Below are 25,684 nucleotides of genomic sequence, written 5' to 3'. Positions count from 1 at the left end.
AATAAGATAAAATACGAGAGAGTTGAACTATCGATCGGTTCCGCTCCCCTCCTCTCTCACTCTCTCTCTCTCTCTCTCTTTTTCTCTCGCTCGCTCGCTCGCTCTCGCTCGTTCGATGACTCGAATGAAAAGAAAATGAATTTCTTCACGCGTACGATTAAAAAGAATTATTCTACTATAGCGTTACTCGATATTTTGAAATGCTGCAAAGTTAAAAGGGCTATTCTAATGCGTGCCACTATACTCGTATCGCTATTATCGCTAGTTATATACTAAACGCTAATCTACTGTTACTCTACTCTACTTACTCAGCAACGTGACAAACTTCTCCGTCTAGAACGCGTACGGTACTCTCCCGTTCGGCGAGCAAACGCGAACGAAAGAAAGAAAGAAAGGAAGACAGAAATAGGAAGAAAGAAAACGGAGAAAGAGAAGAAAGTACGCGGCGGAAAGGAAGAAAGCGAAAAAGAAACGATTCTCGATGGGTACATACTACACGGACACACGTGACATTCACACGAGAACACGAAACACACAGCAGACACGCGTACACGCCGACATACGTCAAGGTCATTGTTTTACGAACTTTCTGTGATAATTATTAACAATCACTAAATACGAGGAAAATCGTTAGTTGCGAGGTGGCAGGGAACGAACGGATATGCTTGTAAATTGTAAATAAACGCGACGGCGGGTTTGCGATAATCGCGACTGCGGTGAGTAGAGAAAGACAGAAAAGGGGGCAGACAGTTACGATCGGATCGGAAGAAACGTTGTTGTTACGCGATAACACGTTATCCGTGTTCCGTGGTTGATCGAGGATCCACGGCTGGTTCGTCGACGATACGGACGGTCGTACGACGAATGGACGACGGAAGCAACCGAGACGAACATCGTGACCTCGATATACATAGCTAGGTTGCTCGGTTACCACGAAAATCTAAGCGCATTGTTATTTTGTATGGTCCCAGGCGTTTTTTCTAAATAACCACGACATCGTAACACACGATAATGATGGTGATTAATAAAAATAATTTGAAGCACACGTGAACACACCACCTTGCTCTCCACCTTTTCTTGTCTTTTCAGCAACGGTTTGGCTACTCGAACGTTTGCCGATTTCCAGCTGCAGTGCGCGCTAGACGCAACCGATGCAACTCCTCCGTGCGTCGCATATCCTCGCTCAATGCTTTTATCCTCAGCTGCACCTCTTGAATGGCCATTTCCGCGATTTTGATCTTCAACCGTTTCTCCTCCGCCTGCAACCAATCGAACCGACAAACGTCTTGTCCCGCTAACGCTGTTTCTGCGCCCAATTTTAACCCTCGGTTAAAATTGCCATCAACGTACTTCGAGCTGTTGCAGAAGCAACCGGTGCTTCAATCGACTACGATAATCCGTGAGAAAAACGTAGCCCTTTCCGAAGCTCTGGTCCCTTCGAGCTGTCGAGTTTCTCGCCCGGACACCACCGACCTCGTTCTCGTCGCTCTCCGTCGCGATCAGGTCGCCGTCCTCCTTCGACGATTTTTCCATTTTCTTATCGCGCGATGAATCGTCGTTCGCGTTGCATTCCAACGAATCGTATACCTCGCTGTCTGCAAAAATATCTCGTTTTCATCGGATCCACAACATCGACGATTCACGCACCGATTCCCCTTCTCTCTGTCTTACTTGCATTCGTTTCCTTCGAACGCGTTCGGTCGTTTTTACTTTCCGCTAAACTGTGATGGTAACCGAATGGCATCGCGCGTGCACCATCGTTCGTGGCGCGCGTTTTTCTCGAATTCAACCAGTCGCCTTGCTGCGCCTGCTGTTCGTTCCACACAGCGTCCGCTAAAATGCAAAAAACGTTGGACGCGTTGACCGTTGTTTCCAAGTAACGAACAACAATCTTTTTGCTTTTTACCTGTCCGCCTGGAAGACAAAGACGTCTGCACCGTGCCGTCGATCGCGTTTGTGGGAAAGTACGAGTTGTCGTTCTCGGGATAAATCACCGACACGGTGACGCTGTTGTTGGAAATACGCGCGTTGGACACAACGATCCGATTCATAGTTTTGCACTCTGTCGCGTTACTCGATAACAACGACGACGATGACGACGACGACGATGACGACAACGACGACGATGTCGATACCACCAGACGATCCTCGTTCGCAAGGATCTCCTTTCTCTCCTCCAAATTGATGTCCTCTTTAAGGCTTACATTCTCCAATGCGTTCGTGCCTTCCGCCTTGGAATCGTCAGACGCTTGGTCGTCGTTCCGCTCCACTTTGACTCGCGACAGATCTTAAAATGGCCAACCGTTTATTTGTCCATCGTTTCCTCGACGAGCTTCGATCGCCGTTTTAAACAACTCGAACGAAAGACTATGCAACTGCAAGGACTTTGCACGGGCCACGATATTAGACGGTTTACGCGAGCGAACGATAAACGGGCAGATGGATAACTACCGAGGCAAGAGGTAAAAATATGAGAAGAATACCAATAAAAGCATCCAGGTTGTTGGAATGGTGAGCGGTGGCTGCGTTGTCTTCGTATTTGTCACGAAACCGGCCACCTGATTTCGTCGGCGACCTCTGCAAATGATCGGCCAGCGATCGAACAACGTCAGGAATTTGCGAAAACTTAGCCGGCGACCGATTCTCTACGAAAACTTGGTATCTATTCCACTCGAGGCACTCGCTCGTCTCCGATTCTATGCACTTCTTATTTTCCTACAATGTGTCCATTATATGTTAGAGCTGTTTCAGGAGGAGGAGAAGGTACGCGAAGCTACGGAAGAAGGTGAACGCGTAAGTGCGAGGTTTGGCGCGAACCTTCGATCTCGTTGAAATGTCGAACGATGGGATTTAGATAGCGAGCACGTTTTAACGCGAATTCGATGGATAAAGGGAAAACCTGAAGAGAATACCTTGCCAAACGCCATAGCCTTCTTGCAGTGATACTTGTAGTTTTGCCAATATTTCTTCAATTGAGCGGACGTTTTGCGAGTAAAACCGGCCTTCTTAAACTCGTCCTCGATGGTCGTCCAAATCTTTTTACGGGCCAAGGTAGAAGCGCTCTTGTCCAACAGAGGCGCGTACTGCTTCATTATAGCCAATAGATGAACTCGTTCTTCCTTGTCGAATTGATTCTTCTTTCTGTCGGCTTCCGACAAATTGCGCGGCATTCTCGGCTAGCAACTGTATGAGAAACCGATACGGTGCGGCGTCGATCGATCGCGATGTATCGTTGGCCGGGGCGCGGGGGGCTCGCCGATTGGATCGCTGTTGCTCGAGCAATCGAGAACGAACGCTTAAAGACGTAAGAACGTAGGATCGCAAGAACGCGTACGATCGTAAGAAAGCGTTTAGAGAAACGCAGACTATCTTGGCAGAAGTGCGATCGCTTTTGTTTCGACAAAACAGATCGCCGCGATTCGTCGTTCTTTTCGCGGTGCGTACAGTCCTTAGTAGTTTTGCACGTTGTTTTCTCCGCTTGCTCGCCGCGAGAAACATCGCACTCTCGGTTCCTACTCTGCGCTGTCCTCTTCTCCATTCCACCTTCTTTCACCTTTATTTCGCCGCAATTCATTTTAATTAATTTCAAATTCCACGCAACCGCGCCCTTTTAATGTAACATCGATCGTAGCGAAAATCACGCGAAATTCTTCCATCGATGGAACGGACGTACTCACGCGACGTTAGGCTTCGAATAAATTTTTGATAGCGAACTGACGGCGATTGGACGCGTCACATTTTCCACGCGATGCGATGACCTTCGTTGCGATTGCAAGTCTCCTATTGTCTCAACTTACTTGTATTATTTTATTATATTATTATTATTATTATTATGATACAGCTTCTAATTAATTTTTATCGCGTTAGAAATATCGTGCAGGATGGTCGGTCTGAAGGAAGAAGAAATAAAATATCGCGCGTGGCACTGGTTGCGCTTCTTCTCCTACGTGTACAAACCGCGGACGTACCTACAGATACATATGGATACATACGTGTACAGATTCTTATTCGGTATATACATTCGTAATGCACGTGTAAACCATTTAACTTTCTATCGTTTAAATTTTGTCGCGCTTGTTTCGCGATTAGCCGTCGGCTATACTTGCGCAATATTTACGAGCGGCAACCCGCGCCAGCCGAGTTTGCGCAATTTACGCAAACCATCCGTGTCGAGATGGAGAACAAGATTCGCTTTGTTTACACGAAACTAAGCAAATATTTCAGTTCGCGGATTAAGACCTCGACAAGTTTTCGTCGATGGGAAATTAAGCGCCCCGTCGACCCGAGAAGGAAACAAATTGCAAGCGCGCGTTCGCTATCGCCACTAATTGTACGAATTTCCAAGTCAACGATCCAACCGACTTCTCCTCGAGACGGCGCGTGTTCGCGCACGGGAACATTTCACTTTTACGCGTGGAGAGAAACGCTCGCGACGAGTGGTCAGTGATAGTAGGTAGCAGGCCTTTCTTTCAAATATTTACTTATGACAGGGAACGAGATCTCGTATCCGTATCCGTGGATGCAGTCGATAACTATGGCCTTTGGATCTGAGGAAAATTCTCTCTTCTATGGTTTCGGCGTGGCACGAAATCTCGATCGTGAAACCACACGCGACTGTCGAGTAAAATCCCTAAACTCGATAGAAGCGAGGACCGATTCGCTCTCGAGATTACCAGCTGCCAGCCGCAAGATTATGCAAACTCCAGTCAAGTACCGCGAAGAGAAAATACGTAATTAATCAACGAATGTGCTGGTTACAGTTGGAACAACGCAAACGCATTTTACAACCTTTGCTGCTGCACGAACAGCGCCGTCGCTTTCTCACGATGCTTTTCATAACGAAACGCAAACACGCCTGTACACTGGCTGTTCCGCTTGAACAACGTTATGTTACAAATACATGTTACGAGCGAGGCTGTTCTTCTCCGAACACCCTTGCGAGAACAAAGCGAAGTTCGTCTCGCGAGTCGAGTCGAATCGCTGCCTACGTAGCCAGAGGATATTTATTTTTGCTAATTTACGTTGTTTTGGCTAACCGAGTCGTATAAATCATGCGATCGACATTGACGTAGGAAATACGGTTAAAAATATTTTCATTTATATTTGTCAAGGTAAAGACGCGATCAAACAGACACACCAACAACGATATTAATATTAATACAAACGAACAAATTGCCTGATGATCAATGTACATTTCCTTCGAACGTATTCTTCGTGCTTCTCTTTAATTACAACTTAGCAAAGTAACCTTATTTGTCTCTTTCCACGCTACATTTTGCTCGTTTCTTCTTTTGAAATAATAATGAAACATTTGTCAATTTTTATTTTATTCATTTACGTTATATAATATACGTTTTGATGAATGGTAAACGCGATAAACGAAGTAGCGCCGTTTGTTAGTACGTGGAGCCGAAATAAAAAGTCACAGAAGGTGCTGAAGCATGAAACGCATAGATGTGATTTCCGCTTTGACCGATATATCCGCAACTCGTGAACGAGAGATAACTTGCAGTTTCGTATGGGACATGGCTACGCTATCTCGTCGATCTCTTACATACTCTTTTTCTGTCTTTTCTTTCCCCCCCACATTCGCCTCGTATTCGATATGATTCAATTATATCGATAGTCAATGTAGGAGATTCCACCTGTACCGTCAGTCTGGTTCGATGCGACGAATATCACACGAAAGAAAAACAATACTCGTGTTTCAGGATTCATACAAAACGATCGAGTTTTCGCGCTCGAACTTCAAGACGCGCGAAATACACAAAGAAACATAGAAAGCTGCTTGTTCGCCGGACACCGAATACATAAAACAGTCGTTAAACGAAAAGTACTGAAAAATTATGACAAGTAAGATTTCCGGAAGAGAGAGAAGGTTATTGAAATCTGTAGATACGGTTACGGTAAAAGTTATCTGTAAGCGAATCTAATTACGCGTGATTCTAGCTGCGTGTTACTAACTTTGCACCAGATCGCTACAACTCCACTTTTAACCGAGTAGTTTCGCCGCTGAATACCTGTCATCTGTGTTTTACTCGCTACCGCTTTGCGCAATCTCGTTGAACTGTTCGATTTCTGTTTAGAACACTGCGCTACTCGCAACAAATTTCCCAAAAGACCGAGAGTATTCATACATACAAATGCGATATATGTGTGTGCGCGCATGTGTGTGTGTGTGTGCACATACATTTTCAAACGAGCAAATCGAAAGAAGAGAACGTCGAATCAATCGGTTGCAGCTTAATGGAAATAGTTGGTTTATGATATCTTCTGCGAAGGTGGCACCGGTGTTCCCAAGATCGAAGAAACCGACGGTAAGTCCACGAACGTCAATAAGGTAGGATACCACCTTTACCAACTATTGTGTAAACAGCCGCACTGCCTTCCGTCACAGCCTGCTACGTTCAAATCGTTCCAATTGCTAATTATGTACATCTGTGTCCTTCTTGTCCGTTAAATTTTTATTCCTTTCTTATCAATCGTTCCTAGCACTTTTTGCCTCGTAATGTGCGCCCAAAGCGCGTTACACGACTATTCAGGGTACTGCTGCGTCGCAAAACTTTCTCCTTCGTTATCCTTTTGTATTTGCATAAAAAATAGTTCGTTCTGAAACTTGGTCACTCTTTTATGACGAATACCATCCGTTGCTTTAGTCAACAACGAATTTGCATTCTTCGTTGCGTAACGGACAAACTAAAGAAGTATCAAATGGGTCAGTCTGGGTTCGAACATTAAGAGAACCTTTCGCTCGTCTATTCATTCTTACGTTTGCCTCGATGATTCAAACGTTCCAAGGTGCGGAATACATATAATCGTAGTTCTTCTGTGCGTCTAAACCAAATAGCTATATAACTAAGAAACGTCGAACTATATACACTTCCATTTAATCCCAAAATTAATTCGGATTGTAATTAATTACATTGGTAACAGCAACAACAAGAACAATAATAATAAGAAGAAGAAGAATAATAATAGTAGTAAAAAGGAGAAGAAAAAGGGAAATTAACTATGGCGTAAGTCGTAAAAATAACGACAGACCGTAACCGTAGATATAAAGCTGAAATTTAAGTTGAAAAGCAGTAAATCGCATCGCTCTTGTCCGTTGTTTTCATGCACCGCACGACGTAACAGATTTAATAGCCTGAAATTTTCTCATCGATTCGGCTAATACGACTAACACGGCTAATACGGCTAATCCAGCTAATATGGCTAATCCAGCTAATACGGCTCGTAGCTGCCATCAAATTATCGTTGCGCTTAAAATATTCACCGCGCGATCCCCTCGATCCAAATGTCTGTCACTGATCATGCAATTAAACATACCGAAATATATCGAAAAATCGTTGCAGTTTCTCATAAGTCCTCATCCAAAAGGACGATTTTCAGCATTCTGGCTACTTTTCCTTCCACCAAACAGTTATATCGATACCGATTTGTTAATCATCGCTGATATTCGGAAACTTGACTTTCTTCCGCTTCCTTCTCTTTGCTTTGTCTTTAAACGTGTCTTTAAACGAAAATACTCACGTTGAAAGGAGTACGAAATCGATAGACTTTTTAAAAGCTCCCGTTTTCGGTGCTATAATCGTTATCGATAGGTTTGGCGCGCTTCGATTATCGCTTCGCTCTACGGTTGTGACGTAACTCATCTAATAAATCATGAAAGTTTTGAGACGTTAAAATTCTTACGAGCACCGGTAGAAAGCTGGTAATAAAAATAACACGATTACAGCGACCTTTTAAACACGAAAAATCCGGCAAGTACAGTATCTCTCTTTGTCAAACTTTCGCCATTACGCAGCGTATTTTCGTATTTTTTGAAACTGAACGTTTGAAATTTTGACAAATTCTCTTCATTTTCCATAATTTTGCACGCGGTTAGCCTCGATCGTAATTAACAAAAATATTTTCTTTCGTTGGTAATACCGGCGGATGCGGTATGCGTGCATCGGCTGCGACGAAGTTACCGTCTGTTCACGCGGACCATGGTTTATGGATTTGCCCGACATCGAAGAGAGTCGGCGAGATAAACACGCGTAAGTGCGTATACGCGTGCCGCGAACCCAGAAAACGTGACTCTCGCGAGTTGCCGGCGAACGTTTGCCAGGCAACCGTAATTCCTTCGATTCGATTTAACCGGAGTACCAGTGGAAACGAGGCGACCAACATTTTTGCCGCTCTATGTGAGGTTAGCGTCGCGAGAAGTGGCCAATGTAATTGTTCGTTGCGTAATAAATGGGAAACACGTGAGACCGAGCACGACGATAATCGATTATTCGATAACCAATTTTACAATTTTAGAAGGAGAAACTTGAATCGTCGTACGCACTCCAACAAAGACCACTAATCGGCGAGCGTTCCAGAGATAAAAGAAAAACTATTTCGACGAATGTATTGTCTTGGCAACTAAGCGATTGCGGAGTCAAACTGTTAACTATCGGTAGTTCGAGTGTTAAAATATTACGAAAAGAATAGAAAATAATGTCTGAGATAATCTATTAGCTATACACTCTATGACTCTTCTTCTTTGCAAAGTGAAATGGAAATTTATTCTTTACAAAAGACGTATTCATCAAACCTGGAGTTTCTCTATCGCAAGAAAAGTATTCTAATTTAGGACAATAAAGATCAGATAAGTCTCAGCAGACTGCCAAACAGTTTCATAATTTCACTTTGGTGCCGGTTCGCCGGTAAGTAATTACATATATATACTTCCAAAAAAGAAGTTGTTTACTTTCACGATTCGCCTAACAGCTTCTCTTTAGAACTCCACACTTTCCATCGAGCGAGATATCTTTCTTTCTTCGTTCGTGGTTTTATCCATTAGAAGATAACAAAGTATATAGATAAGAGATAATGATATCTGAAAATATTTTCTCCTATAAGTAGAACATGAATAAATACATATAAGCATATAATGAGAAATATTGAATTGGCAATTAAGTGATTGTGGTCAATTGTGGATTTTGTCAATACCATCTAATGACAAAACCCGCAATCACTTAGTTGCCAATCCAACAGAACCGTGGACGATGAAACTCGATTGGAAAGACCGCACGAACCAGCTTCGCACCTCGTTCAGCTGTTAAAACGAATCCTGGAAATTGGAGGAATTTTCGCATAGCGTAATTTCGTTGATGCATTTTTCTGATTCGTCGCTGCTCCTGTTGACGATACAATTACGCTAGGCTACAGCGATGGCACGCTCTTTCTACAAACCGGCTAGGAAAGGGGGTACAATACCTATATAAAGCTTGAATGAAGATGCTCCCAGCTATTCACTCTCACCTTTCTCACAAGCGTGTGCACGACGCAAATCTTCCGCACGAATCACGAGGGAAGATCGGGTTCGTGTTCGTCTCCCGTCAAAAGGATTTCGCCGCGAGGTGAGTGTCTGAACTTTGCTCGCATTTCGTTTCCGTCCATTTCTTTACAATTTCCTATTTTTATCTTTTTTTATTTTTTCTTTTTTTTTTTTCTTTTTCTTTTCTCATCGAAAATTTCAACCCGATCGTCCGCGGTTCGCGCCACCACGAGCAAACTCTGGGGAGAAAGCGTCGTGGTGACAAACACACGGAGCATCGTCCGCGATATTCGCAAACTCCTCTCGATAGGAATCGCTCGAGTCGATCGATGTTTAGAACGAAGACCAGCGAATGCAGCGACGTTTACGAGCACGCGTTGCATTTTCACACGGTAGAAAACGCATGGAACTTGGAAGGAGAGATACAAATTCATTGCACCGCGAAGAAGAAAGCCACGTTTCGTGTGCGGAATGACCGATGTTGCCCGTGACTATAGTCTACACCGAGCGAGACTATTTACGTTAAAACTTGCACGCAACTTTAAACGAAACGCGAGTATATCGATTCGCTTTTTCTTCCTTTTAACGGCTATGTCGTTCGTACAAATTCGACGTCGATGTAACGAAAAACGGTGGGAAAGTTACAAGTCGCAGCACGAGGAATTCGCAAAGGCTGAGATCGAATTCGGTTCGATACTACGCGGCCTCCACGTTCGCCACGCATGGAGCTGTTACCTTAGTTACGGTTTAGTTGCTTTATTTTGCAAAAGGGAGTTCGTGACGCGTGCACGCGATATAAACATACCTTTGAGAATGTGCAAAATTCAGGTTCCACCAAGACCGATATTCACCGAACGAAAGAAAGCGGTGTCGATAACGATAAGCAAACGCGAGGATCTGACAGACGAGCGAACGCGAGAACGCGGAGCGAGAACGAGAGTGAGAGTAAGAGCGAGAGCGAAAGCGTGAGCGAGAGACAAAACGAAGACGGTTGATTTTGGTAGCCGCATCTCGAAGAAAGCGCGCTGTATGCATACTTACGCTATACATCGGCGATGTGTCCGCGACTCCACGATAATCGTTAGATCAGTGGTACTCAGGCTTTTCCTCCTTCGTCGACCCTTGGCATCTCTCGTTCGAATCCAGGTCGAAGGTAACAAAACACACGTGAAAAAATTCCTCCGCGCGTTCTTTACCCAATAAAATGACGCAACTTCATTGGCTGAAGAAAGAACTCGAAGCGTAGATGCTGCAATCTTCGTTTAACGTTTCTCGTCGCCGGGAGCGAGTCCCAAGTCCTAAGTGTCCGCACCTATAGAGAAAGTCATATATCATCGAGAAGAAGCGGAAAGGGAAAGTTTTCCGAAAACGATACGAAGGAGCATGAGATCTTTCGAAATATTTGGGAAATCGAGTGTGTGATTTTGCCGGATCGCAATTGCGTGGATGATCGCCGCCTTCTAACGTGGCCGATGCTTTTGGCGAGTCGAATCCTCTCGGCTTTCTCCGTGACGAAGGTCGCGAGAAGGCCGATTTCTCGGTACTTTTTCCATGTAAAAATCAATGTTCCTCGATATGTGCGATATTCACGGAGAACAATTAAATTCTTCGCGTATAATCCGAACGTGTTTTCTGTTTTACTAGATTCCGTTATATCATCTTTCGTTGGTTTCACGGTACGTCATCTTTTGCCGGTAAGAACCAACAGAAGGTAATTACCCTAATTAGCCGGCAATATCTCGTTTCAACGATTCAACGATTTGACCATTGTAACACGGCGAACGTGAGACGGTAGAGTTCCCTCTGAAAATCACAGACAATCTTCGAATTGCGAAACACGATTCGAACGTTGTCGCAACTCGGCGAGAAAATTGTTATCGATCGAGAAACCACGGAGCCTATGCTTCCGTAGAACACGAAAACAGTTTCCTTAGTTCCGCTCGACGCCTAACCTATGTTACGCTTTAAACATTTGTCATTTCTAAAGAGACTCGGTCAGATATCTGGAAAATCTTTTTTGCGACATTCGATTAACGCTCAACTTGTCGCAGCGTTTCCGAATTCTATCGAATTACACGATGGCCACACCGCAGCTAGAGACGAATACGCCTTCGCGTACCGGTTTTAGAAAAAGGTTCGAACCGGCTGTTCGACGCGACCTCGTCGTCGATCCGCCTCCGGCTGACATTGCGAAGTAGAAACCACGAGGAACAATTTGCGCGCGCGCATGCACACAAAGACCCGCGCGCATCGCGTTTCACGACTCGTAAGGCAATCGATGTCCTCGTAACCCAGACCTATCGGACGTAACTGCCAGTTTTCACTAGCAGATCTCTCGCAACTCGCAACTACCTCCAAACGCTCTTCTGCTCTCCGCTCTTGTCCCTTCTCGTTAGCATGATTAGCATCCGATAGCGCTATAATAATTTTTTTTCTCTAGATAATCTTCGAAACGTCGTAGTTCGCTTTCACCGCTTGTTTTCGAGGCGCCGATGGTTTCCGCTTAGGCGTGCAAACTAAAGCGTTCGGGTATTTTGAAAAGAAGGCTGCTAGGTTTAACGCAACGAGAAGTTGGAGGATTCGCTTTCGAGGATGATTCGGCGATCTCCGTGCACTGTGCGTCGATCAGCTGTATCGTTAACGCGTAAAAAACGGTCGTTGGGTCGATCTCGGTCGGCGCAGCCTGTGTCTAGCGCGAGGCTTGTTACGAAATGCGGATAATGAACGAGCAACGTTCCGTCATCTTATTAAGCTGGCACATCCAGTCGAAAAGTGGAGGCGCAGAAGCGAAACCACAGCATCTCAAGTGCACGTTACACTTGCTCAATCGCGCTGCCGCAAATGACCACTTTTGCCCCTACCAACTTTGCAAACTCTACAAACCGCTGTTTACAAACCTGACAAATTTCCCTATGATAATCGCGCTACTGCGTTACCAACGTGAACCGCTGCTCGCAATTACCGCGCGCTGCATACCCCGCAGGCTTCTCCTGGTTTCTCGAGCGAGACGAGTTTAGAATTGGACGAATCAGCTTCCGAACGTCAGCTGCGTTGTTCGCGTATCGCTCGTACCGTATATGGCGTCTGAACGATATTGCCAAATTATTTACACACATGCGGAGGATGTGTATGTAAACAGTCGACGCATCGTCATCGATTTTAATCGTTCGCGATAATACGATATTAAGTTTGCACGTTAAAAGAGAAAGGCCGATCAAATATCCCATTACCTTGCTAATAGGTATGACGTGAAAGAATCATCAGGCAAGTGTGTACGAGTTTCGTGACGGGTGATGGCGGTCGTAATTTCCTGAAATATTTTGCCTGGGAAACGTGATACCCAGATTGTCCGAATCCGATAACGAGATCCATTAGCCGAATTCTCCATCATCTTGGATGAAAAAAAAAGAGAATATCAGAAAAACTTTCTCCGATCGTCTTCTTGTTCCTTTTATTTTCAATGTCAGCGGAACGGGACAAAAACTACCCGGGGATCGGGAAAATGATAGAAATTTCGCTGGACAACGTTGTCAGATGTACTTATATCGGAGATATAAGAATACCGGACAATCGCATCTGTGTATCTGTATCGCCATCGCGCTCGTTGTCGATCAGCTAGTCACGAAATCATGCGCCGCTCTGTTCTAATATAATCGCAATCTCATTTGTGCAACACGCTCTTCTTTTAATTTCTATATGAATATTTACAAATTGGGACGTTCCCACACATATCGTTACCATATATTTTCCATTTCTTTCCACTCGGCCGCGATAGCTTTAGCGCGCAATGCTGTACAATTATGCGTTCGATATACAGGGTGTCTCGGTGAACCTGTTACAAAGGGATATCTCTGTAATTATTAATAACACGAAAAAATGATTACGGCGTGACTCGGTTTTTTTATCGTGTTCATATATTTCGAGATTTCGTTATTTTTATAATTTCTTTTTCTTTTGATCGAACCTTATACTTTTAGTTCGATATCATTTCAGAGCTTGAAAAACAAATTCACCGATCGTTTAACTTGCAGTTATTTCGATCGACGTACGTATTTCGAACGTACCGAAATCGTATTAATCTTCGACTGGATTTATTCAAATGCCGGAGACATTATTCCCACACAACAAACGAATTACAGAGAAATAATTTTTGTTCGAAATATGTCAACTACGATAATTTCGGATTAAATGATCGGTATGCTTAACGAAGCCAATGAATTTGTCTTTTTATGATCTAAGACGATATCGAACAAAAATCATAAGGTTCCATTAAAAAAAAAAGAACGATGAAGAAGCGAATCAGACCAGCGTCCCACGGAATCAAATAATTTATCCACCTGTCGTTTCCTCTGTGTTATTTTCCAATATATTGATTATACTATTCACAATCACCAAGACATCGTTTCGTAAGGAAATTACTGAGAAACCTCGTACAATACGGCCGGTTCAAAATCGATCAAGCACGTGTTTTAACGATCGATTCGTAAACACGGTTGGCTCATCGGTTAACGCGTATTACTAATTTCGCGTTATGCGACTAATCGTCGGTACGGTCTGTTGTCTCGACGCATCGTTTAACGAACTTTCAGCGCAATTCCTAACACGTCGTTGAGTCCCCTCCACGCTGTTCCCACGCGGATATTATTTTAATGAATAGGACGCGGGGAAGGCACTGTTTGCACGCGCTACGTCCCTGCGCGTACATACACACCGCGTTCCACCAATGCGGATGAAAATTGAAATAGAAAATCTGATTTCATCGACGAAAATGGAAGGAAGAAACGGCGCGCGTATCGCATTAACGCGACGCCGTACGACGACCACGCGGACTGTGCAAAAGCATCAGCGGCGTGTTCTATCCTGGAGGCTAGCGCGACTTTCACCTTTCACCTCGGTGAAGCACGACGACTCGCCGCGCGCCGGTTCAATTCTCGAACCTTTGCCCGAACGAGAAACGGGGAACGGCGAACAAGGAACGGTGGACAACGTGCGGGTGTTTGTGAGGGAAGAACAGCGCGTCGTGATCGGAACACGTCCGCTATCAGCGTGACGAGCGCACGATCGATCGACCGAGTATGCACGGTACCGTCACGATTCGGTTTCACCGTCGTGCCGCGACGAATCGAATCCGCATTCGAGAGATATCGATGGAAAGCATCCGGGGATGCAGCCAGGTATTCCTCTCGTAACTCGTGAAAAGCGACAGTGTTTCGAATTTTCCTACCGAGCACGAACTTGTACTAACGCGATCAAGTCGATTCGAGTCACGAGGAGAAAACGAAACGTCCCGTTAATCTTAATGATATCGTTTCTTTCGAGATGTCCGGCATACGGAAGCTGTGAACGTCCTCTCTTCGTCACCTTGGCGATCGTAACACGTGCGCGTAATGCGGTTCCTGATTTTCTCACGAAAACGATTCCTATCCGAACCGATTATGCTTACTTTCTCTGCGTCGTTGAATACCGTCCAAAATAAGAAAAAAGAGAAAATCGACCTTTTTCAAACGCCGAAATAGGCAAAGTTACGTAGAATCGCTTGACTCGGCAAAACACTGTGTCAGAGTATTCAGATATACCCGGAGGCGAATGGAACAAAGAAGCTTCTTCTCTTCGTATAAAAGCTTCTCCTTTGCGTGCAAACGACAGCGAATTAGCCACGGGTCGAGTCGTACTCGTGTTCCGACCGAATTTCTCGAATTACGGCACGGATAGGAGATTAGAAGATTGCCGGTTCCTCGTAATCTGATCTGACGAAACGTCGCAAGACCGGCACACGTACGTGAGAAGAGCGAAACAATGGTGGAAACGGCCTTTCTCAGGACCAGAAAACTATTTAACGATTGTACCTTGCGAGATGCTCTCGTTAAGCTTTCTGTCGAAACGATGAATTATGTGGAAACGAGCCGAGATACCGTCGATTCGACCAAACGGCATCAGACAAAATTATCGTTCACGTGACATCGTGTCTGCGAAAGTTCTATGCTTCGCGCGATATTCGCGATAAAATGCTACGTACTGTAAATTAGGGCGGCGCTCGTTAGCCTTTCGCGTCACAAAGGCAAGCGAACCGGATAACAACCGGTTGCGCCCTCCATTGTCTTTACTCGTATGGCAGGAAACGAGTTCGCGGCCTTGGAACGTACACGCGAAAGACATAAGATTTCGTGTTTTCGTTAACGACCTCGTTCGATATTTCTCCGATCGGCGAATAGCTATCGATTATACTTGTTCCCATTGGAATATTTTCACGAACGAGAAGAAACGAGTCGTCAAAGAAATGGTTACAGGTTACAGGTAAAGAGGATGAAGAAGATCGCAGCGTTGCTGACCGTTGCTGGTCTCGTGGCCGTAGCCGTGTGCCAGGAATACATGCCAGGTGGACATGCGTTGTTCGTGAGAACGTCATCATCCGCAGTCGGTAAGAAAGATACAGATCGAATCGTCGAGTCTGCCTCGACTACGATCAAGATCGGGAGGAAAGAAAGCGATAACGTAGAATAACAAGTTTGCGAATGTTTTGATCAAAGTAATCGTTTAAAATCCATTAGCACACTCGAGAATCCAGCGAGCTGCCCCGGTATCGGCCGCAGACGTGATGGCGCAAAATATCCTAGAGTGGATTCAAGGGATCTACCGACAGGGCGCACGTAAACGTACGTTCTCCACAAGGAGCTTACTCTCTTGAGAGGCAAACCCTAGAACACAAAGAATGCAATTTCCAAAGCAATGCGTTCTCCAGTAGTCTTTACCCTTTCACCGATCCTCTTTCGACCTCTTCAGTCTTCTGATACGCCAATCATGCTTTTTACCTCCGCGAGGAATCAACTCTACGATTTTGTTAATCGTCGATGATAATTAGGTCACTTTGCTACGGATACCTTCGACATACATGTGCATGTGTAAAAGTAGAGAGACGCTGAGGAGGTTAAAACTGTGTTTAAGGGCGAACGAAAACGGTGCTGATATTTGGACGAGTCAGTGACCCGGAAGCTCTGAAAAGATACTTGCGAAACTTTCGACGATCGTAGTAAGATCGTTCGGAAGAATAACCGTCATTTTGAAAATGCAATTAACCACATTTTAACGTGGAACCGCACTAATGCACGCTTATTAGCCGTTTCACAGCATATTACCGATAAGAATCACACGGCAAAACTCACATCTAATAGAGGCATTTTAATCGAACTTCCAATATAATAACGAGGAGCACGTAAGCACGTGTAACGACGCATCTAGAATTAGAGAATAGGCGCGTGTTACTAGTACGAGAGACTAAACGCAGATATCGAGGTACGCGGTCCGAACATTCATTCATACAGCGACTCGTACCATTTGAACTTAAAGGTTGTCGTTGAACGTCGAATCGCGACGCTTTTCAAATGCTCTGCGCGACACACCGATGTATCAAGAATTCTCACAGCCGAGATCGTTCGTTTTGCAGCTCGTCAGCAGTCGGATCCTCCAGGATATCTACCGCCGTATAGCACGCAAAGACCACCGGAGAAACCTCGACCTTTCCAAGCGCCCTCGACCAGCCAGCAACCAACCTACACGACTCCTAGTCAGAACCAGGCGACGAATTATCCTTACCAGAGACCGTCACCGAACGTCGATTCGTCATCCGGTCAGTCGACCGTACAATCATCGCCGTTCTCCACCCAAAGATCGACGTATCTTCCACCGAACAACCAATCACCCTACGTACCATCCTCTTACAATCCTCGTCCTACCACGACACCGTCCTATTCGAACGCTGGCTCTTCCGCTTTCCCGCCGTATAGCTCCACTCCTCAGCAACCCTCCGCTTCCGTTGGAATCTCGACCAGTTACGGTTACTCGACACCAGGCTTCACCACCAGTGCACCCGGTAGATTCTCCACGCCATCCGGTTTCTCCACTACTTATGGCTATTCGACTCAAAGGCCGAGTCCTACCTACGTGCCATCCGCGCAAGGATCAGCTTTTAACGATGGATATACCATAACCAACGGTTATCCGACCGCTGGCGCCGGGGCCAATTCCTACGATCAAAGTGGCACGGCTGGATATCCTTCCTCGCCGAGTAACTACCCTTCCTCTACTCCTGGCGGAGCGTTTCCTCCTCAAAATACCGGCAGTGCAGCCAGCGGAACCAATGTCGTGAAACCCCCTGGAACCTCTTCGACCGGAGTTGCTACTGGCCCTGGCGGAGAAGGTGAGCTTCTCTTGTTCGGGTTAGCTTTGGCTGTTGCTTTTTGTTCCTCTCGATGAAACTACAGAGACGAGAGCGAAACGCCGAGAGTCACGGAATAACGTGAGCGTAATCGAATTTCATTCGTTGTCGTAGAATCGAGCGCTTCTGGAACGAGCGAGGGAAACGCGGAAGACGATGACTTGAAACACCCGCCGCATATTCACGCTCTCGATGTCGAGTGTAGCAAGACTATGATGACTATCAACATTGAGTTCAACCGCGTCTTTGACGGAGTCATTTATTCTAAGGTGAGCAACGTATGGTTTATTGTAAACTGTAAACAACGGGATGCCTGATATTCATCGTTATGTACGTTTGCAGGGATTCTATACGAATCCAGATTGCAGGTACGTGGCACAGAATTCCGGACAAACTCGATATTCGTTCACGTTGAATCTAAATTCCTGCGGCACCCAATTCATCAACGATTTCGCGGGGCAAGCTGGCCAAGCATACTTGGAGAACGTACTCGTCTTACAGGTAGATCCGTAGACGCGAAGCTTCCTTATCATCGTTTCGATGACGTTCGTGTCACTTACTTCTCCTTCTATGTTTCTTTCTTCGTTTCGTTCCCTTCAGAACGAACCAGGTATACAAGAAGTTTGGGACACGGTACGCAGAGTTCGTTGCCTCTGGGAAGGAAACATCAATAAAGCCTTGACGGTTAACTTCTCCGTGGACATGTTGAATCAAGAAACAGTAACGTTCAGCGGTGACACAGCGAGCGCTAAGTTGGACATACAAGTGGGAAGGGGACCGTTCGCGCCTACTGCCGATGGCCTCGTCAAGATCGGAGAGACCATGACTTTGGTCGTTTCCGTAGAAGGAGATCCCGCCTTCGATCTTCAGGTACCGACCAGGTTTCGTAATGCGCACGAAAACGCTTTCTGTTTTTATCTTTCTTAATCGTACTGATGGATGTGTATGCTTTAAGGTTCGTGACTGTATCGCTCGCGACGAATCTTCCACCAACACGTTACAACTGACGGACGAAATGGGATGTATATTGAAACCTAAATTATTCGGTGCATTCCAAAAGACGAACGATACGGGAAATACGGGGGCATCGATTATCGCGTACGCGTACTTTCAAGCTTTTAAATTCCCCGATGTGATGGACCTGTTCATCGAATGCAACGTGGAATTGTGCAAGACCGATTGCGAACCATGTTCAAATACCAATCAGGTAATCCCATTAAAACGTAATCGTAATAATTAAACGTAATAATCGGTTATGTATATTCTCGTAACTTACCTATTTCGTTATCAGTTTAAATCAAAACGTTATGCTGCTTGGTCTTTTCAGCAAATCGAACCGGGTAGACGGCGACGATCGATAATGTCGACATCGACAAACACGACATCGAACAGTTCGGTCGTGCCACTCTCGGATCCGATACGCGTCGCTCGTGGCTTCAAAGTAATCATGGTGGAGGACTTGAGCAAAGCTAGCAACCAAGTTTTGGAACAGCTCGAGGAAACTGCCGTTGAGGAAGTTGCAAGAAGCTCAATGAACGTTTGCATGACATACAGTGGCTTTTATACCGCGATCTCGTTTTTCTTGACTACCATTCTCGTCACTACTATCAGTGCAGTTACGCTTTACGTCAAGTTGCAACGAGTATACGGATCGAAAGTCATCTATTCGTAGGAATTTCACTCGGTATCGACAAATGGTCACGGCTGATCGACTGACGTTACGATCACGACTATCCGTTAGCGTTCGTATCTTTCGTTACAAGCTATCGGCTTCCTAACGTGCCTGTCTTTCGTATTAGGTTTCATCTTCATCGCTTGTAATCTAGAATGACAAGCTGCACACAAGAGAGAATCGATGACGCGAAAAACATTTTATTATCGCAGTATAGCATCCTTGCGACATTTCTCGGGGGGTAATAACCACGTATTTTCACTTTATTTATATCGGTTATATCACGTAGTTTCGTTTTAATACTGGTAATGTCAATTTCACGCCATATTTCTCTTGTGCCGAAGTTTCAGATATCCAACTGCCGTACTTCAATAAAACTAAAATTAAGTTTTTTATTTTAAACGCGAAGCGACGGCAAATTTCCAACATAGTATTTGTAAATTGTCAAATATGCCTGTTACTTACAACGGTGTTTTGACGATAAACGCCGTTCGACAATGGTACGCAAATACATAAGTATATATATAACAATAGCGAGAAAATCGTCGTACGCTTATAGTATTTTTTGTTTGTTTTCATGTTTCGCTGAACTGTCGTTTTCCTTCGCATTGTTAGAGATACGACCGATCGTTAACAAGTACAACAAACTTTACGATTAAGAATAACTATACAATATGGCAAGTATAATATATGTATGCAAATCATACGTAGTAACAAATAATTCTCTCACTTTATGTTTACATCTTTATCGTCTGTTCAGATTTTAGTTCTTAACCGACGAGTTATATTCATACTTTATAAATTTGTACAAAATTTCATCAATCATGCGTGTTATGTGTCATATAATTATCGACCGTATGAAATAAAAAATGGAACAACGAAAAATGAAACGCTCTTTAACCACTTCTTTCGTTAAAGGAATTCCCTTAATCGATCAGGTACAAACATATACACAAACAAGATATACATATATACACATATACTGCTATTTTATTTTCGTAAAACTTAATATATACAAATGCTCTCCCCTGATTTTTCTTTCTGCTACTATCTTGCCTACCATGTTCAAATCCATAAATGTACGTAAAATGTTTTCGGGATCGTTCTCTTTAATAACTAACAGATAAAATATTCCAGTGTTCGATAGAATATCAGGAATTTTAGGAAACACTCGTTCCATAACTTTTCTACCATTTGTACCACCTGCCCAAGCTTTGAACAAAATCTGCTCGTTAGAAATTTCATCGTCGCTGGTCACCACATACGGTGGATTAAATATCACGATATCAAAAACGCTATCGCTACGTATGCAGTTTAATAAATCCATCTGTACGATATCTACCTCTACCAAATTTTCGGCAGCAGTTTTCTTCGAAATTTTACATGCATCGATATTGATATCGATCGCAAGATGGTAAGACTGGCAGTGTTTCTTCAATGCCATTGCCAGAGCAGTAATTACAATACCAGATCCACTACCTATCTCTAAACACATCACAGGTTTTGTAGCTTTTAGGACCTCTAAATCAGCTTCTAAGGCATCTATCAAGAGGAAGGAATCCTCTGAAGGTTCATAAACTGATTCCAAATCTTTATCCGATAATCTAACTATCGGTGTATTCATGATACATGGAAAATATATAGAAGAATTTTTGTACAATTTGTTCCTTTCTTAGATATTTCTAAATTAAAGACAAAGCTAAAGAGGGACGTATCACAATTGTTTTACATGTACTATCGTGCCTCATTCATATTCTTTAGAAACGTTAGCCCCTTTTTCTATTTCCACTTGTTCTTCTGTACTTAAAATATTAGAGGCATTACCATATGGAGAGCTACGATCCAGTAAAGCTTTCCTTTTTACTGTATTTTTCTCCACTGCTTGGTGAATTTTATTCAATCGCTCTTGCGTACTTTGTAAAATGTTACTAACAATTGTGATTTTATGTTTAGCGTTAATCAACTTTTTAACATAAGAATCTGTTTCCAGTGGACACTGCAATACTTCGTTGATCCTCTGCAATTCTTCCGTCAACGATTCAATTCGTTGTTTTAATTCTATTTGACATATTCTGTGGAAATCAATGAATTTCAAAATAAGTAAAATGTCAAAAGATCGTACACGTCGATGCAATACTCAAGTATTTCGAAAAGCTTTGGAACATTATATCAATAACATGTCGAATGTTTACATCTATACCGCAATACATATTTAAGAGAAAAACGTTACATACCTTGTGGCACGAATTCTTTCGTCTAATTGATCCACCGTAGGTTTCAAAAGACTCATAAGACCTTCTGTTAGAGCATCTCTCGTTGGATTCTCACAAAAATCGTCTATCTTGTCATCGATGGACGTATTATCGCTCGCTGTATCCACATCCATGTTTTACTTCTTTCTATAATACAATACTTTCTAATCTTTCTACCATTTTTCAGATGGCGCCACCTGCTGCATTAGGTCTCTCATCGATTAGATTCTGCGAGTTTTTCGTCCAGCAACTAACTAGAAATCTAGGGGAAATTTGCAATGCGCTTTCAAATGTTCCCAAATGAGAAATATACGTCTCTCGCTAGGGCTTTCATATTTTATTTATACAGATATGGTCACATTGAGTGGCATCGTACCTTATTACCTTTATCCTGCTCCGAGTATCGAGTTTCGTATCAAATATAGGTTAGAATCGAATCGAATAACACATCGAAAATTTCAACCAAAAGATTTGTTTATCGATGATACAATTTACATAGTTGTATTGCGCAGATTGATGTAAATTTCACATAATATAGTTTTTGTGGAAGATTCGTTTTGACTTGCGCGTTATTTAAATGTTGTTTGTGGAAAAAAACAAACCGTTATTCTATGCATGCAAATGAAAAAATGAATTTATGTATATGCTGCAAGAAATAGATGCTTATCAAGTGTAGTGGTATATACATACCTCCGCCGCAAAGTAATTTTTTACATCATTGTCTATTACATACTTCGTGAAATAGCTGCGATGAAATTCTTAATCGTAACAGACTTTGAATATGATAATGAATATAAATGCGGATAATTAAACGCGTTTATTTGCGATAATATAATACGTATATATCGTGATATATTTAAATTACACAACACACAAATTACAGCGATTTACAAACATTATGAACAAAATTCTAGGAAATCGTGTAGGAAAATGCGTGAAATTTCGTCACAACAGCCTTGAATTTTCTATTTCGGTAAATGAGGTATATCTGTGTTAAGATTAATGTTGGCATAGCAAACGGATTGATCGAAGATCAGACATGGAAGAAGAGTGCCGAAAAAATGAGGTAATGCGGGTTAAAAAGTCGCGAAGCAGATTTAACCCTTTATCTCGAAGAGTGTTAGCATCATTAATAGCATAGATTCGTGAATATTTATATACGTTTGTGAATTTGTTGTTTCTCAAATAGTACTTTCGAATATAAGAGGAAGGCAAAATTGGCTATCGGAAGTAATTGGAAACCGAGACGTGACATTTTTAACTTTTAAACGCAAACATTTATAGTTGTTTCCGTAGCAGAAAATGGTAAATCATAGAATAATTGTCATAATACGTACGTTTTTGCAACTAGTTGTGCGTTAGCCTTTCACATTTCACTTAAGATAGCCGAATAAGAAGAAAGAAAGGAAAGAAGGAAAAAAGAAAAGAATAAAGAGATCAAAAAAACACGACGAGGAACAAAAGGGAAGATATTACATTGCTTCGCGAAAATCTCTTTTTTTCGTTTTTAACTCACGATTAAGGAAAATCGTAGTTTTGTTATCTATCGTATCTACGTATGTATATATTACGCGTACCATTTTTCGCGAATGTAAATAAGATAAAATCGCAGAATCGACGCGAAAGTTACCGGTTCAAATATTTAAATCGCATATTATACAGATAATATTACACTAACTACATACGTATTGGATATGCATCGCTTTTTTACACGTATACACACATAAAAGTGCATAGACCTTTCAGCCGCAAAGAATGCGGCGTGACAGTTTTCGACGATTATACGTATATTTATATTTATATGCATACACATGTGTATACGTACATACTTATACACGTATACAATATACATATACATACATATAATATACACATATACGTAGACGAAACGTACCTAAACGAATTTGTACATAAGGCATCACTATAATAAGTCGACTCTTCTCGCGTAAGTCGTATCGAGAGCATGGTTATGGATCTAGCGATCGTTCGACAAAACCTAGATTGACTCTCCTCGTTGCGGAACGGAGGGGATTCGATGCAAACGAATGCGAGCGACGGAAAATAGCGATAAAAAGATCACCAGTGAACAAACCACTTCTCAACTTAACTCGTTATAGACATATCCTCATTATGTACACAAACAAATAAATTAACGCTTTCTTCGGAGCGGAGAATTTTCTATGCGCATTCTTATCGACGTTCGCGTCCTCTTGCAATCGGCTCCCTCGCTACTGTGGTTAGCTTAGTACAAAATAGATGCCATTATACTGCTGGCAGCAGCCGTTCTCGCAAAAAATTTAGCCTTTCTCACGTCTGATTGCTCCGTGTTCGAACGTTTGCTCGATTTACTCGTTCGCCTCGCACGAACGAAATAGACAGAATTTTAATATCTATCACCGACGAACATTTTAACGATACAGTTGCTCAAAATTACTCACATTCTCGAAAAATTACATTTCTGCTGCAATATCGTCTCGTCGGTTGAACGACGCGCGTTCAGTTGACCTTTGCACGAACATCGGATTTCAAGAAGAAGATATTTTACACGTCAACGAATTCTGTAAATTGTAAATTATACGGCCGAAAGTAGAACGATCTACATAATTATATCGTAGTAAATCGGAACGTGCACGTTAGCGACGGGTGGAATTGCCGAAAACTTTCAACTATAGAACGCAGGCCGAATTAAAATTAGACGATTTTACTCACGAGTCGTCCACACCAATGAACACTACCAATTAAAGATTTACCTTGCATTTCAAGAGAATTTGAGACAGAAATGTTCGCTCCAACGTCGATAGATATACGAATCTGCAAATTACCTGACATTTCGTTTGTTTTTATTACGTCTATGGCGTAGTTCGGGCAACGAACGAAACTTCGCAATGCGACGAAGCTTTCGAAATCTAAAGTCTCAGCGCTAAATGCAATTTATATTTATCGTTAACATTTATTTAAAAACGACTATCTTGAAACAGCAGAAAACACGTAGTAGTACATCGGTAGTGGTCCAGCCACTACGATCGTAACTGCGTGTATGCCTTTCATCGTATCGGGCGAACAAACACGGTAACGTATTCGTAATTACGAGCGGTAAATAAGCTATTATCTCGACGATTATCGTGTATCGAGACAAGCGATTAACATTCGTAAAAAGCAGCGATCGAAACTATCGAAACCCTTCTCGTCGTCTCACGCATCGTTGAAGTCAGCGAAAGATTCAATCAAAGATTCTTCGTTAGCCACGACACTCGTTTGTTTATACGATTACTTTCCAATCACTGTCCACGAAAATGTAACAGAAAGTAACGATGACGATTCGGAATATCGCGAAATCAGTTCAAACGAAAATATAATTAGGAATAAGAGAAACGCGCATAGAGACTCTCCAAGGATTTTCGGCTCAATACTCGAATTCGAGCTGGATTAAAAGAAAGAGTTAAGTTTGCAAATTTCTTCCTGGTAATCTGGGAGAGGCTCGAAGAGATCGGCATAGTTAGGAACGCGTACACTGGAAGAGTCGTTCGACGAAGACGAAGACGAAGACGGAGACGGAGACGGAGATGGAATCTCGGAAGAGCGGTATGGTCACTTGGCGTGCTGCTTCGGAAGATGCCGTTTCATGTGGAGTGCTAGGTGATCGCTTCTGGCGAAGGAACGCTCGCACACGGCACACTTGAAGGGCTTCGCACCGGTGTGCTTTCGATAGTGACGAGTTAATTCGTCGCTTCTGGCGAATCGCCATTCGCACTCTGGCCACTGACACTGGTACGGTTTTTCACCTGGAACAAAAACGGATACAATGCGTATCGATGCTTCGTAACTTTTACTAGAGGCGTAATTTAAGGAATTTTTTGCGTTTGCGTTTGTAACGCGGCACAAAACGACCTTCTATACCGTTGGGCGAATGACCGATTAAAATTTGCTAGATTAACGCGATGAGATTCAAACACTGGACCCTTTAATATGCGAATACCGCGTATGTAATTGGTTAGGTTAGCGTAACTTTCCGGGTTAACGGGACGAAGCGGGATTTCGTTCGAAGGAAAGCGCGGTTTTCGCGCTGGAGAAAAGTTAACTGGACTCGAAGCGTATGCATCTTGAGACCGTTGCCTCGGTTGCAACCAAGCGAAGCTAGGCGAGGTGAGATAGAACGAACTGTAGCTAGGCGAGGCCAGATGAAGAGAGGTGAAGACAGTTGGGACAGGGCGGGGCGCGGCGCGGCGGTGAGGTGAGGTGAG

The 25,684-nt window shown here is 43.3% G+C and overlaps 6 protein-coding genes and 1 long non-coding RNA gene across 10 annotated transcripts in view; 2 read left to right on the top strand and 5 right to left on the bottom strand.

Annotated features, from left to right (window-relative positions):
- Positions 1–207: 207 nt before the first annotated feature.
- On the bottom strand, positions 208–7,943 carry LOC112213713. Its single transcript, XM_024370938.2, has 4 exons — positions 1,907–7,943; positions 1,672–1,833; positions 1,351–1,595; positions 208–1,259 (listed from the first exon to the last, which is right to left on the bottom strand). The coding sequence occupies exons 1-4, from the start codon at positions 2,049–2,051 to the stop codon at positions 1,101–1,103; spliced, it is 711 nt and encodes a 236-aa protein (XP_024226706.1). The 5' UTR covers positions 2,052–7,943; the 3' UTR covers positions 208–1,100.
- LOC117152304 lies at positions 7,943–8,628 on the top strand. Its single transcript, XM_033323536.1, has 3 exons — positions 7,943–8,191; positions 8,305–8,443; positions 8,567–8,628. Exons 1-3 carry the CDS (start codon positions 7,943–7,945, stop codon positions 8,626–8,628), a joined length of 450 nt encoding a protein of 149 aa, XP_033179427.1.
- A 343-nt stretch (positions 8,629–8,971) lies between these two features.
- On the top strand, positions 8,972–19,372 carry LOC100741875. 4 transcript variants are annotated; one of them, XM_012391342.3, is made up of 9 exons: positions 8,972–9,389; positions 15,595–15,725; positions 15,856–15,960; positions 16,749–17,501; positions 17,634–17,788; positions 17,862–18,020; positions 18,120–18,389; positions 18,475–18,726; positions 18,847–19,372. In XM_012391342.3, exons 1-9 carry the CDS (start codon positions 9,262–9,264, stop codon positions 19,189–19,191), a joined length of 2,298 nt encoding a protein of 765 aa, XP_012246765.1. In that variant the 5' UTR covers positions 8,972–9,261; the 3' UTR covers positions 19,192–19,372. The 4 variants fall into 4 exon arrangements, with proteins under 4 accessions (XP_012246765.1, XP_003493299.2, XP_024226709.1 ...); XM_024370941.2 differs by lacking the exon at positions 8,972–9,389 and adding an exon at positions 12,395–12,548; XM_033323531.1 differs by lacking the exon at positions 8,972–9,389 and adding an exon at positions 14,045–14,481.
- On the bottom strand, positions 9,453–11,640 carry LOC117152303. The gene is made up of 2 exons (XR_004462645.1): positions 11,299–11,640; positions 9,453–10,619 (listed from the first exon to the last, which is right to left on the bottom strand). It is a non-coding gene; the product is annotated as an uncharacterized LOC117152303 (long non-coding RNA).
- A 186-nt stretch (positions 19,373–19,558) lies between the features above and the next one.
- On the bottom strand, positions 19,559–20,927 carry LOC105681488 (methyltransferase N6AMT1). The gene has a single exon (XM_012391344.3). It carries the CDS (start codon positions 20,813–20,815, stop codon positions 20,177–20,179), a length of 639 nt encoding a protein of 212 aa, XP_012246767.1. The 5' UTR covers positions 20,816–20,927; the 3' UTR covers positions 19,559–20,176.
- On the bottom strand, positions 20,568–21,960 carry LOC100741759 (SNAPIN protein homolog). Its single transcript, XM_033323534.1, has 3 exons — positions 21,820–21,960; positions 21,426–21,705; positions 20,568–21,263 (listed from the first exon to the last, which is right to left on the bottom strand). Exons 2-3 carry the CDS (start codon positions 21,575–21,577, stop codon positions 20,936–20,938), a joined length of 480 nt encoding a protein of 159 aa, XP_033179425.1. The 5' UTR covers positions 21,578–21,705; positions 21,820–21,960; the 3' UTR covers positions 20,568–20,935.
- Positions 21,961–22,797: 837 nt separating this feature from the next.
- The window catches only part of LOC100743763 (zinc finger and SCAN domain-containing protein 4), a 45,248-nt gene continuing 42,361 nt past the window's right edge, over positions 22,798–25,684 (bottom strand). Inside the window, exon 6 of the mRNA XM_033323535.1 lies at positions 22,798–25,225. Within this exon, the coding sequence (XP_033179426.1) occupies positions 25,032–25,225 (194 nt within the window). The 3' untranslated portion in view covers positions 22,798–25,031. The remainder of the gene's footprint in view (positions 25,226–25,684) is intronic.

Source organism: Bombus impatiens, unplaced genomic scaffold (genome assembly GCF_000188095.3).
Source record: "Bombus impatiens unplaced genomic scaffold, BIMP_2.2 scf_1068, whole genome shotgun sequence".
Classification (NCBI taxonomy): Eukaryota; Metazoa; Arthropoda; class Insecta; order Hymenoptera; family Apidae; genus Bombus; species Bombus impatiens.
The sequence above is the reverse complement of the archived record's forward strand: the minus strand, read 5'-3'. Positions and strand labels throughout refer to the sequence as shown.